General features: G+C 43.5%; 1 protein-coding gene across 4 annotated transcripts in view; it reads right to left on the bottom strand.

Moving 5' to 3' along the window:
- Positions 1 to 19110, bottom strand: part of LOC140723102 (uncharacterized) — a 30225-nt gene extending 11115 nt beyond the window's left edge. For 2 of the 4 annotated variants that reach the window (XM_073037725.1, XM_073037723.1), the window contains exons 1-4: positions 18945 to 19109; positions 16600 to 16741; positions 13852 to 14017; positions 9368 to 10918 (exon numbers count right to left, since the gene is read on the bottom strand). In XM_073037725.1, coding sequence (XP_072893826.1) covers positions 9477 to 10598 — 1122 coding nt within the window. In that variant the 5' untranslated portion in view covers positions 10599 to 10918; positions 13852 to 14017; positions 16600 to 16741; positions 18945 to 19109 and the 3' untranslated portion in view covers positions 9368 to 9476. Of the gene's footprint in view, positions 1 to 9367; positions 10919 to 13851; positions 14018 to 16599; positions 16742 to 18944 lie in introns of all 4 variants that reach the window. The other 2 variants (XM_073037726.1, XM_073037724.1) reach the window with 2 other exon arrangements.
- Positions 19111 to 19582: the final 472 nt, after the last annotated feature.

Below are 19582 nucleotides of genomic sequence, written 5' to 3'. Positions count from 1 at the left end.
GTTTGGTCATTGAATGGAATCCAGTTAAAACCTTTGGGTAGGCGTATTCAGTTCCTTTCAAGTGGGGAAGCTGCACATGTTCAAAGGGAGCAGTGAAAATACTGCTTGACAAAACTGTTTGACTCGGAAACTGTTTGACCAGGAAACAGAAATCTGGGAGCTTTGAGCTGGAACAGCAAGAGCAATAACCTGGAGTCCTGAAGAAGGAAGGAAATCAAGTTCAGATAAAACAACATCAAAGCATCACTAAAAAGTTGTACTCTCACCTGTGAACAGCCTGCAGAGGGAATCAAACATGTCTGATCAAGCTATTGGGAAATCGGTTGAGCAACTCAAGCTGGAGAGAATGACAGCAAAAAGATTGTTTTCTCGTCTGGCCAACAGCATTACCAGGATCTATGAAGACATGTCTGAAGAGGAGCTCAGAGTGAGTTACAATAAACTCACAATGGAAGCCGAGAGAGTCATGGAAGCCAATGATGATGTGGAGGCCGGACTCACTGCAGAACGGGAGGCGGAGCTGAACACAGAGAAAGTAGCTGTGTCAACTGAACAGCAAAAAGCCGACCTGGCAAAGACGGCAAATGAGTGTGAGTTGAAACTAAAGGAAATCAGAAGGCTGATCCAGGAGACTCTTTGGACCAACTTTGGAAATGTTGAGTTGCTCACAGTACTACAAGCAGCAGAGGATGAATGTGAAGACGTCGCTGCTGTACAACCCGATGGCCACCAGGAGGCGTATGTCTTCATGCTTAACCACCTGCAAGGACTGGTAATGACAGCAAAGGAGTTGGGAACGATGGATCCCGCCAGGGGATCGGAAGCACCTTCAGAGTCGCCTAAAGGGGCTCGAACTCCACGTCCCCAAGTTGGTTTCCAAGAAGGCCCACTTCATACAGGCAAGGAGAAAGGAGGATGCTGAAAGACTAACACTGACGGCGTTGGGCTTTTCCTCCAATTTTCCCACGCCAGCCATCAGACTGAAACCGACGGCCCTTCCCAAGTTTCCTGGCAGCAGACGTGATTTTCACAGGTGGAGAAAGGACTGGGAAGCACTCCAGAGGCAGGGAGAGCCGACCGGTTCAAGAGAGGTGAAAAAGTTTCAACTGCCGGACAGTCTTGACGACAAAGTCAGAAGAGACCTTCGCCTCAATACTTATAAAACTGCAGATGACATCTTCCGTTTTCTAGAAAACCGCTATGGAAATTGAGCGTGGAAATCGGAAGTGGGATAGTATCGGCGCGGCATGCGAGCCAAAATGTGGGGGTTGCGGCTGCGGAAACTGCCAGCCGGGCGGCAAAGGAATGACTCTTGCTGAAGAGAGGGAACGTATACAAATTCATATAAAATCAAAGCAATGGTGATAAGAGAGAAAGAAAGGCACGAACATTGACTTCTCTAACTTCCGTTAATGCGCCTCCTCCCCTTCTTACCCCATCCCTGACATACTTAGTTGCCCATCACTCTGCCTGTTCTCCATCTCCCTCTGGTGCTCCCCTCCCCCTTTCTTCCTCCCTCGGCCTCCCGTCCCATGATCCTTTCCCTTCTCCAGCTCTGTATCACTTTTGCCAATCACCTTTCCCCCTTTCAGCTTCACTCCGCCCCCTCCGGGCCTCTCCTATCATTTCGCATTTCCCCCTCCCCCTCCTACTTTCAAATCTCTTAGTATCTTTCCTTTCTGTTAGTTCTGATGAAGGGTCTCGGCCTGAGACGTCGACAGTGCTTCTCCCTATAGATGCTGCCTGGCCTGCTGTGTTCCACAAGCATTGTGTGTGTGTTGTTTGAATTTCCAGCATCTGCAGATTTCCTCGTGTTTGCACAATATACGAAGGATACTTCACATTATGGATCATATATACAAAGAAAATTCAAAGCAATAGTGATAAGCGTGTACGCTGAAAAGGCACTTGATTCGGTTAATTGGAATTTTCTTTACAGAGTTTTACATAAATTTGGTTTCCATAACAATTATTAAAACTATACAGGCACTATATGACAACCCTACCGCTAGGATTAAAATCAATGGATATTTATCAAATAGTCTTACCCTGGAAAGGGGCACAAGACAGGGTTGTGCATGGTCAGCACTACTCTTCGCATTATATCTGGAACCATTAGCTCAATACATCAGACGAAATGGGGAATTACTAGTAAAGGGACAGAGCATAAATTGGCTTGTTACATGGATGACATTTTGATCTATCTAGGGCAACCAACATACTCTTTACCTGATTGATGCAATCCTTTGAACAATATGGTCAATTATCAGGAAACAAGATCAACACAGTTAAAACCCAATTACTTTCATATTACTATAGCCCACCAAGAGAAATTGAAAGTTGATACCCCTGGGCATAGCAAACAGAGTCTTTCAAATATTTGGGCATCATTATCCCAAAAGATTAGACAACATTATCAGAATGTAATTATCAGCCTTTATATAAAAAAAAAACATTAAGGAATATATAGCAAGATGGAACCTGATTCCTTTCTTTTAGTTTCAGTTCAAGGATTGAGTCTATTATAATGAATATACTGCCCAGACTGTTATAGCTCTTTCAGCCCCTACCAATAGAGATTAATCAAAATCAATTCCATGAATGGAACAAGATGTTATCAAGGTATATTTGGCAAGGTAAAAGGCCTAGAGTTCATCTCAAAACTTTGCAATTAGCAAAGGAAAAGGGTGGATGCGGCCTAACTTCTCTTCGAGGTTATTACTTTGCAGCACAGTTGAGAGCTGTGATATGCTGCAGCAACCCATCATATGACGCTCAATGGAAAAACATTGAGGAGTGGGTACTTCCATTCCCCATACAAGCAATTTTGGCTGATAATAACTTGCAAAGGTACATAAATACTATTGATAATCCATGGGTGAAATTGACTCTTAAAATATAGAAAACTGCTATAAAAGAATATAACCTAGAGGGAGATACCGCAATTCTTAAATGGTGTGCATATGACTCGGATTTTACACCAAATAAATTGGATGCTAGATTTAAGGACTGGACAGCTAAAGGAATAACAGTTCTTTGCAACATAATGAAAGAAGGAACACTGTTCAGCTTTGAAATGCTGAAAGAGAAACATTTAGAAAAACAAGATTTTTATCAGTATTTATAGATGCGACAGTATGTTAATAGGATGCTTAAAATTGTAACCAAGGCAAGAACATGCATGATAGAGCTATTTAGAAAAGCATATAATTCAGATAACGGTAGTAGAATTATTTCAAGCATGCATAAGGGTTTGTCAAATCTTAAAACATATTTGACTTCATACATTAAAACAAAATGGGAGAAGCAAGGAGGGATAATTATATCTGAGGAAGAATGGACAATAATATGGAGGTATCAATGGAAGTGTACCAGTTCTCAGAAATGGAGGGAGTTCGGATGGAAAAACTTGATAAGATATTTTATTACACCCTCCCAGAAATCCCATTATGATATTAACCTCGCTGTTTGCTGGAGAAACTGTGGAAATCGAAATGCAAATCATCATTATATTTTTTGTGACTGCCCTGTTATCAAAGACTATTGGAGGGGGATACACAATGCCCTACATGGCATCTTTAAATGTGAAATACCCTTGAGGAGTAAGATAATATATTTTGGATATATACCTCAAGAATGGTTGAAAAAAGATAAATATTTAATGAATATGTTGTTGGTGGCTGGTAAAAAGACTGTTACTAGGAAATGGTTATCACAGGAGAGCCCAACTTTAAATGCATGGATAGAAGTTACCATGGACATTTACAAAATGGAGAAGATAATCATAATCTGGAACAATTTGATTCACACTGGGAAAAATGGTTTAACTACATAATGCCTCATAGGCCTGATTTTATTCTCACAAATCAATGAATATGTTGTTAAAAAAAAGATCACTCCCTACTTGTACATAGTTTTTTTTTCCTTTTGCTTGTTTTTTCTTTCACTCTTTTCTATAAGTGTATACCTCAGATAAATTCTATGCGGAGATTTGTGGCATATATGATTATATGATATATATCTACAATGTCTGAAATACATCTTCTGGAAATGTTTGATGATGAACTTCAATAAAAAAAACAAGAAAAAACAGATAAAACTTTTAAGTATATATTTTTATCAAAAATGAACAGGATTCATGTTCATGTGTGTATATGCAATCGTGATAAGAAATACAGACCAGAACACGTACATGAGAGGCCAACTCAGAATAATAATAAATCACTCTGGAAGAAAACATTAACCAGTGGAATGAGTATGACCCTCCATGCGAGACATCCCAACAATCTGAGTAGACTAGATGGGGACAAGGAACCCTTGAGCACCTGACTGAGAGTTGGAGACCTCTCCCCAAAAAACAAAGGGGTTCCCTGCAGAAATACAGGACAAGATGTTTGACAAAAGGGGGGAAAACATCAAAAATACATGAAATATTAACAAATGAGGCAGTTAGCGCAGAAAATGCCAGAGAAACCAGACACAATCCAACACGTTCCAGGATCCTGCAGCAGTAACTCAATCACATTACTTACAAAGGTACAAACAAATGGCAAACATCATTCACCAAAATCTTGCTTTAAAATACAAACTCATGAATGCCCTCCATCACTTCATAAAGGTACCATAAATTCAAGCCCGATACAGTTTTGGTGTCAAAATCTTGCAAGTTAGATGATAATCAATACATTATTTCAGATAGTACAATCCATAAAAACCATCCGGATATAATATTACAGGTTAAACAAACAGGAACAACTCCCCCAACAGATAAAACCATTCCCAACACACGCGTGTTCCTCGACCAGTGGAGCACCGCACCCCAGGTGTTGTTTGTGTCATCAGTCAACCAAATTATTTTCTCTGTCAATCAGCTTCCAAATGTTGCTACTCTGTCATTCGTTGCCACACCCTGCTGCTGATTCCCTTCTCATCATACGTTCTTACCTCGACCATCGTCCAGAGCCCCAAACTCTGCCCTGTGCAGACTCGCCTCTGGTTTCTGACCCTGCTTCATTGAACATTCAACTAATCATTTCCCATTCTGCTTTCAGTCTTCAGAGAACAGTGGCGTTCTCTAACAACACTTTAGAAGCAGGGAAAGTGACCCATAATGTGGAAATGAGTCGTGATTAAGGAGTTTAACTCCCGATGTCATTCTTCCTCATCCAGAGATTAGAGGGGTGAAGAACATCTCAGACAGATCTGCAGTCAGCTCGACTTCTTCAGTCAGTAGAAAATTAAAGGGAAACCTCTTCACCCACAGAGTGGTGACTGTTTGGAACCCATCACCACAAGGAGAGTGAGAGGGGGAAAACGGGAGGATTTAAAAGGACTGTTGTGGAACAGAATCACTGGGTCCAGCTGGCCTGAGTTGACTCTCTACTGTACACTAGGTGTGTTGTAAATTCACCAAGACAGAGTTTAAAATAGAACTGATTTATTTGTCTCAGGTCCAGAATATTAAATTCCAGTCCCATTAAAGGTGAATTTGCAGCAGAAGAAACTCCTCCCATGCCCAGTGACCAGGGTGCAGAACTGGGTGTGGTGAGCAGCAGCAATAATTGCAGAGTTCAGCACCGACAGTCACTCTTGAAATTGCATTCAGCAACGGTGATGGACAAATATCCAGCATGCAGCTTATTGAAACTTTCTCCCCAGTGTGAACCCGGTAGTGTGTCACAAGTATAACAATGTTTAGGTTACGACTAGAGATGACAGGGATTTGGAGTGCGGGGCTATCCAATGAGAGAAATGTTCTTTCTTGTGAGTTTGTAAGAGAGATTTTGTGCTCTTTTGCTGGGGAGATGAGAAGACGCAAATGGAGAGAGTGGGCCCTTTTTCTTTTTTTTGTTTTCTTTACTAACCCTATAGTCAAAGTAAGAATCATAAAGCACAATCATTTAATCACATATTGTGTACTGTTTTGTATTTCAGGGTACTGATTTGTTACAGGGGACACAACACACAGCACCCACCCAAACAAGATTTCTTAAGTTTGGCCGGGCTGCGGGTCTATCACCCCCTATATTAAGCTGAAAGCCAAAGCAAGAGTTACATAAGGTTAGATTAAAGGACACTGAGGTTGTCTACAAGAAGAGTCAGTGCCGTCTCTATTTCCTGAGGAGACTGAGGTCCTTTAACATCTGCCGGACGATGCTGAGGATGTGGTGGCCAGTGCTATCATGTTTGCTGTTGTGTGCTGGGACAGCAGGCTGAGGGTAGCAGACACCAACAGAATCAACAAACTCATTCGTAAGGCCAGTGATGTTGTGGGGGTGGAACTGCACTCTCTGGCGGTGGTGTCTGAAAAGAGGATGCTGTCCAAGTTGCCTGCCATCTTGGACAATGAATCCCATCCACTCCATAATGTACTGGTTAGGTACAGGAGTACATTCAGCCAGAGACTCATTCCACCGAGATGTAACACTGAGCGTCATAGGAAGTCATTCCTGCCTGTGTCCATCAAACCTTACAACTTCTCCCTCGGAGTGTCAGACACCCTGAGCCAATAGGCTGGTCCTGGACCTATTTCCACTTACCCCTAGACATTGATAGAGCTTGTTTCTTATTATTGATTATTATTCCTACACTTCTATGTTTATTATTGCTAACCTGTTTTATATGTGTATTTGCATTATTGATATTGTTTAGCTTATTTTACTAATAAACACCTTTAGCTAAAGTGATTTGATTACCAAATTGGGGGGCCGGTGAATCGGGATAGATTTCCCTTATCTGATCTGGTTGTGTGAGAAACCAGAAAGACAGGCAGCAGAAATGGATGTTGACGAGTTTCTGTTAAACCCTGTGGGTTTAAAGAAGGCTAAAAAGTCTGAGTTGTGGGAAATGGTGGAGTCCTTGGAACTCAAGGAGGTTAAGAAAGGGATGACGAAGGCAGAGATACAAGGTAAGATAGCTGAACATTGTCACGATGCAGATATTCAAGGCGGAGTTGTTAGAACACTTTCCTGTAGGGAAAGGGGAGGTCCAGTTACGTCTGGAAGAGAATTAAGTTGGAGGTGGAGGAGGCAGTAAAACAGCGACAGTTTGAGAGGGAGAAATGGCAACACGTGGATAGCGGGGCAGACCGTGGAGAAAAGTTTAATGTTAGTCAGGAGATTAGGTCAGTACCTCCATTCTTGGAGACGGACATTGATCGGTACTTCTTGCATTTTGAAAAAGTGGCCTAGAGATAAGTGGGTGGTGTTGTTACAAAGTGTACTTAAAGGGAAGGCTCAACGTGCATACGCAGCATATATGTCTGATTTGGTTAAAAAGGAATGCAATCCTTTTGGGTCAGATGGACTTGGTTCAGTGAAGAAAGGGTTAACCTTGGCACCAGAGGAAAATGAGGATTCTCAGTCACTTGTGTTGAGATAAAAGCTGGTGAGATGGATGTTATTAGATACTGAGGGAAAAAGTGTTACTGGACATTTGAATAAAGTAAATGTAAAGTCAGGTTTGGTTCCAGGACTGTTGTGCAAAGGGAAGGGATCATTAATTAAACAATGGTTTGTTAACAAGGTGTTTGTTTTGAAACTTAGGATGCACAACTTGGTGATGTTGCTCAAGTATGTGATTTGGAGAGGCAGAACTTGAAGTGTTGTTTTGGCCCAGAGAGACCATCTGCTAGTGTCATTAAGGAAACTAATCAAATTAAAGATCCTGAAGATAAAATTAATGACCTGCTTAAAATTAATGAGTGGTGTGGAAGTTCAGAAAATGGGCTTAGTTTAGAAAACATTGGTGATAAGCTTTGTTTTCTGGACGAAGCTTGTGAAAGTTAAAGACGATATCATAGTAGGTTGACTGAAAGTTAAGTTTAGAAGTAAAATAGAGATTACTATTTGCACAAACTTCTGTAATGTACTACATTATAATCACTCATGTATTGGTTCACTCTTTGTGATATACACCTAAGCTAAGAATTAACTCCACTGTAGAAAAAGAATTACTGTCACTTATCCTGGCATTACAGCATTACAGCATTTGTCCAGCACAGAAACCAGTGATAGTTTATACTGATCACAACCCCTTGGTATTTTTGACAAACATGAAGAATAAAAATAGACGGTTATTAAGTTGGAGTCTGTTGTTACAAGAATATGATATGAAAATACAACATGTAAAGGGAAATGATAATGTAATTGCTGATTGTTTATCTAGGTGTTAATTTGAAAGTATATCTGTGTTATCCTTGTAGTTAAAGACCACTTCTGTATTAGATTAGACTCTGTAATGTGCTTTACTAGTTAATCTTCACCCCGGTGAAAATTCTTTGAAGGGTGGGGGTGTTCTGTGTGCTGAACAGACCAGATGGAAATGGGGTCCAGAGCTGACCCTTCCCCCCTGAGGACTATGCTGCTAATGAGAGAGAGAGAGAGATGAAGAACAGAGGTAGAGACATCTGCTACAGATAAGAGAGAGAGAGACGACTGATTTATGTATTATGGCTTCTTCACTGATGGAAAGGTAAACAAAACCTTTTGCTGCAGGGACACTTCTTTCCTCATTAACATTCCTGAGGAGACAGCAGGAGTGGCCTAGTTTGATGGACATAGACACATTGAGTTGATGGATGGCTGATACCTCGTCAGTGAGGATAAAAGACGGGTCTGGGGAGACACTCCTCAGACACACCAGTGGACACTGAAAGAGTGTTGTGCACCCACAGGAAGGTGGGGGCTTAGAGGACCGAATCAGGAGATCGGTCACAAAGCTCACAGTGTGACGGCAGGGCCGGTGGGGGCTTGTGTGTGTGTCCACTCATGCCAGAGTGACGAGTCCACCACTGAAGAACAGTCCAGCTGAGAACGGAGGGGCCATAACTGAATGACCACAATGGTACAATGGCACAAGAAGACAACAGAAGGTTTGCCTGCTGCAGCTGCCCAATCTCATGCTCGCTCTCGCTCTCTCTCTCCCTCTCCAACAATTGCAGCACAGCAACGGTACCTCAGCATGGACGAACTGAACTGAACTTTATATTCTCTTACGACTATTCATTTACCCCTAGACATTCATAGAGCTTGTTTATTATTATTGATTATTATTCCTACACTTCTATGTTTATTATTGCTAACCTGTTTTATATGTATATTTGCATTATTGTTACTGTTTTGCTTATTTTACTAACAAACACCTTTAGTTAAAGTACCACCAGACTCCAACGTATCCTTCCATTTCTGCTGGTCTGTTAACCCAGTTACGGGGTACATAACAGCATAATTTACTTAGTATTATTTAATTATTTATGGTTTCATATTGCTATATTTCCTATTCTTGGTTGGTGTGACTGTAATGAAACCCAATTTCCCTCGGGAACAATAAAGTATGTTTGTGTCTGATTACTGAGTGAATTGCTTACCACATTCACAGCAGGTGAACGGACACTCCCCGGTAAGAACTCAATGATGCACACTTGGTTGATTTGGCTGAGAAAATCTTTTCCCGAAGTCTGAGCAGGTGATCAGCCTCTACCCAGTGTGAACTCGCTGATGTACCTTCAGTTTAGATGACCGAGTGAATCCCTTCCCACAGTCTGAGCAGGTGAACGGCCGCTCCCCGGTATGAATTCGCTGGTGTGCCAGTAGGTCGGATGACCGAGTGAATCCCTTCCCACAGTCTGAACAGGTGAATGGCCGCTCCCCGGTGTGAATTCGTTGGTGTGCCAGTAGGTCGGATGACCGAGTGAATCCCTTCCCACAGTCTGAGCAGGTGAATGGCCTCTCTACAGTGTGAATTCTCTGATGTACCTTCAGTTGAGATGATTCAGTGAATCCCTTCCCACAGACTGAGCAGGTGAATAGCCACTCACCAGTGTGAACTGACTGGTGTCTCAGTAACTGAGATGACCGAGTGAATCCCTTCCTACAGACTAAGCAAGTGTACAGCCTCTCCCCAGTGTGAACTGACTGGTGTACCTTCAGCTGGGATGAGCAAATGAATCCCTTCCCACAGTCTGAGCAGATGAAAGGCCTTTCTCCAGTGTGAACTCTCTGATGTACCTTCATTTGGGATGACCAAGTGAATCTCTTCCCACAGTCTGAGCAGGTGAATGGCCTCTCCCCGGTGTGAACTCGCTGATGTACCTTCAGTTGGGGTGAGCAAGTGAATCCCTTCCCACAGTCTGAGCAGGTGAATGGCCGCTCCCCAGTGTGAATTCGCTGGTGTGCCACTAGGTTAGATGACCGAGTGAATCCCTTCCCACAGTCTGAGCAGGTGAATGGCCTCTCCCCGGTGTGAACTCGCTGATGTACCTTCAGTTGGGATGACCGAGTGAATCTCTTCCCACAGTTCGAGCAGGTGAATGGCCGCTCGCCGGTGTGAACTCGCCGGTGTGCCATTAGGGCGGATGACTGAGTGAATCCCTTCTCACAGTCTGAGCAGGTGAATGGCCTTTCGCCAGTGTGAACTGACTGGTGTGTGAGTAGGTCGGATGACTGAGTGAATCCCTTTCCACAGTCTGAGCAAGTGAATGGTCTCTCTCCAGTGTGAACTCTCTGATGTACCTTCAGTTGGGATGACCGAGTGAATCCCTTCCCACAGTCTGAGCAGGTGAATGGCCGTTCCCCGGTGTGAACTCGCTGGTGAGCCATTAGGTTAGATGACAAAATGAATCTTTCCCCACAAATTCAGCAGATGACCAGCTTCTGCCCAATGTGATCTGACTAGTGTGTCACAGGTGGGAAGACGACTGAATCCCTTCTCACAAACAGAACAGGTTAACGGCCTTGTCCCAGTGTGAACTTGCTGATGTACCTTCAGTTGCAATGACCGAGTGAATCCTTCCCCGCAGTCTGAGCAGGAAGGATAATCGAGTGAATCCCTTGCTCCACTTCTTAAATATCAAAAGAGGCAGCAAAACGTGTGTGTTGTGTTAGACATTCCCGTAGACGAATTCCTTGTCATTTTTAAACTGTAAAAAGATTTACAAAATCCATCAATTGGTTTAGAACAACATTTCAGCTGAGATCACTTGAGTTGTCAAGGTGTGATCTGACATCACACTGTTACAGTGAAGTTCAACCCAATTTGGAGAGAGAAATGACCTTCTAACTGGGCACAGTGCTGGTATCTGGAATGTCTATCAAACTCTCTGATGTTCTTCCTGTCTCTTTATAAGAATGCAGCATTTCTGCCATCTCCAATCTGTGCCTTGGCTCAGTTTGACTCTCTCCATTGGTATTATTCCCTGTTCCCACTGAGCTGCATGTGTGCTGGCCCCACAGTAACTGAAACACTCTCACAGAAATAGCCGGCAGAGCATTCCAAACACCCACCACTCTCTGTGTGAAAAACTTACCCCTGACATCAACTCGGTATCTATTTCCAAGCACCTTAAAACTATGTCCCCTCGTGTTAGCCATTTCAGCCCTGGGAATAAACATCTGGCTGTCCACACGATCAATACCCCTCATCATCTTATACACTTAAAAATGCTCTAAACATAAAGAATGAAGTTATACATTGCTTTGAGTATTTGTCAGAAGTATACAACATTATAAGGGTAAAGATGGGGTAAATGGAAGGAGGATTTTCCACTGAGGTTGGGTGCAATGATAACCAGAAGTCATAGGTAAGTGGAGAAGGTGAAAATTTAATGGGAACATGTGGAAAAGCTCTTTACTGAAATGGCTGTGAGAGTGTGGAATGAGATGCCAGCACAAGTGGTGAATATGAGCTCGGTTTCACAATTTAAAAGAAGTTTGGATGTGAGCCTGGATGGTAGGGGTATGGAGGATGATGGTCTTGGTGCAGGTAGTTGCACAGCTTAAATGGTTTTTTTCAGCATTGACTAGATGGGCCAAATAGCCTCTTTCTGTACTGAACTTCTCCATGTTTCTATGTCGGAGAAGCTGGTCAAACTTGTTTGGAAGGGAAAAGGTAGGAGTGACAATGGAGCAGCATTGGCTGGAGTTTCTGGGAGCAATTCGGAAGCTGAGTGATCGATGCATCCCAAAAAAGTGGAAGCATTGGAAAGGCAGGAGGACACAACCGTGGCTGAAATGAGAAGCCAAAGACAACATAAAAGCCAAAGAGAGGGGAAACAAAAGAGCAAACACTATTTTGAAGCTTTTAGAACCTAACAGCAGACAACTAAAAAAATCTCAGATGAACGCAGGACGTGGAATTATGATATTGTAGTCATTAATGAGTCTTGGCAGCACCCAACAGTCTGAGGCATTTAGAGGAACAAAATATCCGGGGCCTCAATATTTCCTGAAAGTCAAGTTTTCTGCACTGGTTACGTTTCAACTTTTATGTTGTTAAGCATATACAAACTCTGCACTCTCAAAATTTCACTTCTCAAAGCCTCCCACTTACCAAGTACTCCTTTTCCAGGAAACAGCCTGTCCCAAACCACACTTGTCAGATCCTTCCTGATACTATCAAAATTGACCTTTCTCCAATTTTGAATCTCAACCCTTGATCCAGACCTCTCTTTTTCCATATTTATTTTGAATTTCATGGCATTATGATCACTAATTTCTGTCACCAGCCCTGATCATTTCCTAACAGCTTATTGCACACTTCTACATCAGGAATTTTACATACTGATTAAAGGCACATTTGAGAAACTCTACCCCATCTACCCCTTTTACACTATTCGAGTCCCAGTCAATACAGGTAGTCCCTGAGTTACGAAGTCCGACTTACGGACAACTTGTACTTACGAACCGAGGAAGGAGAACGCAGTCCGCCATTTTAAGTCGTTGCCATTGACACTGTGTTGAGTGTTTAACTTTGTTTTGGGCTTAAATTTTTCTTAGTAAGATTAACCCTGACCTCACACCCCCCTCCCGCCATTCCTGTCAGCTGGTGGCGCAGTCAGCTCAGCACCAGGCTAGAGAACGGAGGTTCCCGAGTTTGTTTTAGTGACAGACTGCTCCCGTGCCGGGTTGATGTCGATCCAGTGACTCCCGTACCCTCCATGCAGGGTTGGTGTCGAGCTCGCAACTCGACCTCGTAAAAAAAAAACACTGCCACCTCCAGTTTAAATTCCCACACAGAATATTGTGGAAGATCAAATACCCAAACCCAGCACAACCCCCAGTCCCATTTAACCTGTCTCAGTGTGGTGCAGTTCAGGACCTGGGGAATTTAGTGCTGCAGTTCTTAGGACCCAGTGGACCTCGGGAGCTGGCGCAGGTCGGCACCCACCACCTGCAGTGTTTCTGTTCCATTGACAGGAAGCGATCGCATTTGAAAATAAAGTGCGAATAATAAAGCGTTTGGAAAGAGGTGAAATGCCATCTGTCATTGGAAAAGCGTTAGGCTACAGACGGTCAACTATTGTAACACATCTAAATGATAATGGATAAATTGAGAATAATGGAGCATGTGAAAGTCCCTGCCATGATGAAAGCCACAATTATTACTAAGCAACACGATAGTTTAATTATTGGAATACTTACATTTCTTAACTGTTTTATATGCATAGAAAAGTAAAATATATACTATATACTAAGACAAATGTTTGACTAACTGACGCTAAATAATATCGGATGTACTTGTTCCGACATACGTACAAATCTGTCTTAAAGATTGACTCAGGTACGGAACTCATATGTAACCCAGGGACTGCCTGTATATGGAAAGTTAAAATCACTTACTGAATCAACTTTTGTTTCTCGGCATGGTCTGCAATCTCTCTGCAAATTTGTTCCTCTAAATCCCTCAGACTGTTGGGTGTAAACAAGTCCCAATAATGGCTACAATATCATAATTCCCTGTCCTGAGCTCATCTGGCTTTCCTATGATGCTTCTTGCATTGTGACATACACAACTCAGCACATTCATCGTACCAAGCTCAACCATGACTTCAATGTTTGTCTAAATGAGACTCACCAAACTTTCTCCTGACTGAGTCAATGGAAATTCTAAGTCAGAAGGGTTCTCTCCAGTTGATGCTCTCAATCCTCGGGCTGGTTCACTTGTTGCTGTTCCCTTCTTCAGCTGTGGTTTGCTTCCAGTTGGGGTATTTCTTCCAATAGACCTCTCACCGCAGGTCTAACTTTAACCAGAGAGATAATAAAGCACATTAACAATAAAAAAGGAGAACCAAACATTTCTGCTTAATGTTACTAAGAACAAAACTCACTGGAAGTTAAAAGTTGAATGCAGATATAATGATCTCAGTAAACAATCTTTTATTGTCCGTCACATGTCACAAAATAATATGGGATAAGGAGCCATCATTCAGTCAGGAACAGAATTAGATGATTCAATCCATCTGGTCTGCCCCACCATTCAACCCTGGTTGATTTTTATTCCAACACAATATTCCTGCCTTCCTCCTGTAACCCTGCAGCTACTTAGCAATCTGGAATATATTAATCTCTGTCATAAATATACCCAAATGGCAGCCTCAACCAACCTCTGCTGCAACAAACTCCACAGATCAGACATCTTTTGGACAACACATTTTTTCTCAGTTTTAAAGTTTCTCATCTTTATTCTGAGATTGTGCTTTCATATCACAGACTCTCTGTCTAATGGAAACCACCTCTCCATGTCCACTGTAACCAGGCTTTTCAGCATTTGGTAGGTTTACTTAACCATACATCCCTCCACCACCCCCACCGTCCCTCTGAACTCCATTGACCATAGGTCCAGAACAATCAAATGCTCCTCACACATAAATCCAATCTTTCCTGAGATTATTCATGTGAACCTTGTTAGCAACAACTGTACTGAACACATTTCCAGGAAAACCAGACAAATTGTTACCAGGTTAATTTATAGGGAAAGTTGTGCTTTCTTCACTGTTGTACCAGCACAGAATGAGCCATTTCCATTCCCAGTTTAAATCAGGTCAATTTCAGGAAATATCAACCAGTCCAGGGTGAATGTAATAAAAAGAAGCAGCAATTACCAGAAATGCTCAGCAGGTAAGGAACAGCTGTAGGGACAGGAACAAACATTACAATTCAGGTTAATAACATTTCGTCAGAATGACTTCAAACATTTTCAGTTTTTAGTGCAGATCTCCCGCAACTTCAGATTCTGCTTGACTTGCACCGAGTGGCCAACAGGTGACAGTGAGAGGGGGGATTTCTAAACACAGTTTGAACACCAAACTTGCAGGTTTATTTTTACTGCTGTAAACACAGAAAAGCCCATTTACTCATAGCCACTCCTCAGATTAGTAGTCAATGCTTCCAAAGGAACTCCAGAAACAAACATCTGATCCTACATCAGAAGTACACACTTAACACCTCATAAGCCCAAGCAGCTCAATCCCGGGTCCATTTTACCTGGATCAAAAACTGTGTTATCCCAGGACCAAACCTCACAATCACACAGCTGAATCTGCTGCTCACCGACCCTGAGAGTTTCACACATCATCCCTGAATCTGGGTAGTGCAGTCCGGGATTTCCCCACAACCAATGTGCAGCTGCTCGAAATTTCTGCTTCATTGCAGGATGACCATCCAGCCCCTTCTGTAGAAACACTAACCAAAGTCAAAGCCATCACAGGACTAGAGTCCAAGCACCAACTCTCCCAGTACTCTTTGCTGACTGTAATATGATGAAGTGTGTCAGCCCGTCACTGTTCATAAACTAGCACCTCCACACCAATACACAACAGAACTGGTACCTGATGACCTTCTGCCATTCCAGCTAACAAAAAGTGATTTTGGAAATAACTCAGTGAGGTCAAAGGTGTAAAAGAATAGTTCACAATGAAGACAATGGTTAGAAGGATTGCTGATATATATCACTGAAAAGGTGTGATACAGGGTGGACCAAGGTTGACCCAGATAGTTGATGCATATCACTGAAGCTGGGGGGAGAGAGACTGGACAGAGGTTGAACAAGATGGGCAGGGAATGAGCAGATGGAACCAGATGGGAGAAGAGATCAAGGACAATCACTGATGGTTCTCCAGCAATATGCAGATACTGAATTAATGGTACATACTACTGTATAAAGGATTCTAAAATGACAAAGTTAGAACAAACAGTAAGAACTTTGCCAGATATACTTTGATCCTCACCGTATTTTTATCAACAAGCTTTCCATCTGGACACTTCATGCTTTTTATGGTAACTACTCTGCTCATGACTGTGAGGATCTGCAGAGACCTTTGGATCCAGATCAGCACATCACAGAAACCACTCTCCCCCCTAGACTTCCCAGTCCCTTGGTAAAGCAGGCATTTAAATCAAAGATGCCCACAACCTGGGACGTTCTCCTTTCTCACCCACCCAGTCCGGGAGAAGACACAACAGCCACAAAGCTCACGGACAAATGTGAGGAGCCTCAGGAAACGAGACGAGTTGGGGGAAGTTAACGGGACTCAGTGGCCAACATCAGATTTCCCCAACACAACATGTGATCTTGCATCACAAACCGGAGGGCGGGAGAGTTCTGCAGGAGAAAGCCTTATGTGACCTGTCCGTGGGTCACCCATTTCAACTCTGCAGAAATAGACAGCCTGGGCTCCAGTTCTGGATCGTTCAATGCAGATTAAGTGAAGTCGACACATTTCTGACCAGCCCAAATAATCAGAAAATAAATGAGTAATTGGTCCTCAGTTTGGGGCTCACGGATCATCAGATCTCCCCGCTCGGGATCGGTCTCAATACTCACCGATGGGAAAGCGATATCTTTGGCCCACAGACTGTGATCCGACCCCTGGCTCCCCCACCCAGGAGGCGAGGACACCTTCCCCGATCCCACAGACAATCCACTTCAGCACTGAGCGGAAAGGAAAACACCGCCCAGCCGGAGTCTGTGAACATGAGCAAAGGGATTGTTACATCGGCGGTTAAATGGGAGGGGCAAACAGGATCACGTGACTGGTGGGATCTCCCACCCCAGGCAGAGTGTCTAGCTACCCACCACTTTGTGGAAAGAGACAACCTTACCACTTACATCTCATCTCACCTTAAATGTATTAGACATTTCAACCCCCAGAAAAAATATACCATCTGTCCACTCAGATTCAGGTTTATTATCACTGGCGTGCGTCATGAAATTTGTTAATTTTGCAGCAGCAGTTCAATGCAATACATAATATAGAAGAAAAAATAAAATAATAAAAATAAATAACTAAATCAATTACAGTATACATATATCTGGGACCATTGCTTGTCGTGATTTTTATAAAATGACCTGGATGAGGAAGTGAAGGGATATGTTAGTAAATTTGCTGATGACACAAAGCTTGGGGGTGTTGTGGATAGTGTGGAGGGTGTTAGAGGTTACAGCGGGACACCAAAAGGATGCAAAACTGGGCTGACAGGTCGCAATTGGAGTTCAACCCGGATAAGTTTGAAGTTGTTCATTTTGTTTGGTCAAACATGATGGCAGAATATAGCATTAATGATAAGACTCATGGCAGTGTGGAGGATCAGCGGGATCTTGGGGCCTAAGTCCATAGGACACTCAAAGCTGCTGCGCAGGTTGACTCTCTGGTTAAGATGACGTATGGTGCATTGACCTTTATTAATCGTGGGAATGAGCTTAGAAGCTGAGAGGTAATGTTGCAGCTATACAGGACCCTGGTCACACTCCACTGTGCTCAATTCTGGTCACCTCACTACCGGAAGAATGTGGAAACCTTCGAAAGAGTGCAGAGGAGGTTTACAAGGATGTTGCCTGGATTGGGGAGCATGCCTCATGAGAATAGGTGAGTGAACTCGGCCTTTTCTCCTTGGAGTGATGGAGGATAAGAGGTGACCTGATAGACGTGTATAAGATTATGAGAGGCATAGGTCGTGTTCAAGGGTTCAATGTCCATTTGGAAATCAGATGGCAGAGGGGAAGAAACTGTTTCTGAATCACTGAGTGTGTGCCTTCAGGCTTCTGTACCTCGCTATCTGATGGTAACATTGAGAAAAGGGCAGTCCTGGGTGCCGGAGTTCCTGAACAATGGACGCTGCCTTCTGAGACACTGCTTCTAATCCTCCGGTAATCTTATAAACATCTATCCAGTCTCACTCCAGAGAAAACAACATAATATTGTCCAAAGTCCCGTTATAGCTCATGCCCTCTAATCCATGCAGTATCCTGGTAAACCTCTTCTGCGCCCTCTCCAAAGCCCCGACATCCTTCCGAGAATGGGGGCGACCAGAACTGTATGAAACACTCCAGATGTGGGCTAACTAGTTTTTCAAAGCTGCAACACAACTTCATGAGTTTTGAACTCAGTGCTTCAACTAATAAAGACAACCATGCCATTTGCCTTCTTAACCACCCGATCAATCTGTGCAGTCTCTTTCAGGGAGCGATGAACTTGGAGTCTAATATCCCTCTGATCATCAACACTGTTCAGGGTTTTGCATTTAACAGTGTACTGTCTCATACATTCGACCTACCGAGATGATCATCACTAATCAAATCTCACTGAGATTTCTCAGGTCCTGTTGAATTTATTGCCAAGTGCACAAGTACGGGAAGGTACAGGTACAGAGAAACACTGACTTGTGGCAGCATCACAGGCAAGTACATTCAGATAACACATGGAGCATAAATTGTACAATTCTCTGTCAGTAACAATATAGAAACATGTTTTACTTCATCCTGCTAATAGGACCAGAACATCGGGCTGAGTGGCGGCTCATCTCAGACGGTTCGGTGTGAAGGTATCACAACCCGGACCGACCCCGGCAGATTCTGTGAAGGAAGCGAGGCGAGGCCGCCAGTTCGGGAAAGTTCATCCCCTCCCCCTTCAGGTTTCACCGATCACCTTGTGTTTCTCTCTCCCTCCCCCACCCCCACCTTTTATTCTCCAGTGCTGCCGAAGGGTTTCGGCCGGTAATGTAGACTGTACTCTTTTCCTGGATTCTGCCCGGCCTGCTGAGTTCCTCCAGCATTTTGTGCGCGTTGCTCGCATTTCCAGCATCTGCAGATTTTCTCTTGTTTGAGTTTGGGAAAGTTAACTCACTACCCAACGTCAGACCTCCCCGCTCGGGACCGGCTTCAATACTCACCGAAGGGAAATTGTTGGTGTTGCCCCGCAGAGAATAATCCGCCTCCGGCTCCCCGTCCAAGGAGGCGAGAACCCCCTCCCCATCCCGATCTCACCGCCGTCCCGCTTTCACAAAGAACGAAAAAAAACACCGCCTTTCCCGGGAATGTGAGCATGCGCAATGTGCTTATTGCGTCACGGGCGTTGGGCGGAGCCTCGGAAAATGCTGACGATCTGCGGCAAAACAGGATCACGTGACTCGGTGACTGTTCCTCCCCCTTCACATATTGCCCGACCCACCGCCGCATTTCCCAAATTATTTCATTATTTCCCTATATTATTTCCATATTTACACCAGACACGTATTTAGTTTTTCCCTCCATATCTTCCCCGATCCCTTTTCAGCCACCCCCAGGTCACAGAGTTCTCAGGGTTATAATTTCGATTCCCATCCCATCCCGACACACAATTCAGACCCACACAGGAAATGTGCAGATTTCAGTTAAATCAGTCGATGTTTATAAACACTTAATTTATTAGCCCAGCCGTTAAACCGATAAAGCTCGAGCACAGCAGCACGTGGGTGACGTAACACACCGCACCCGTCAGGGCAGATCCCGGTGTGGGAAGCCCATGTGTGACGTCAGGCGAGTGGGGGGG

The sequence above is a fragment of the Hemitrygon akajei genome, unplaced genomic scaffold (assembly GCF_048418815.1).
Source record: "Hemitrygon akajei unplaced genomic scaffold, sHemAka1.3 Scf000100, whole genome shotgun sequence".
NCBI lineage: Eukaryota > Metazoa > Chordata > Chondrichthyes > Myliobatiformes > Dasyatidae > Hemitrygon > Hemitrygon akajei.
Note: the sequence above shows the minus strand (reverse complement) of the source record. Positions and strands in the feature narration are given on the sequence as shown.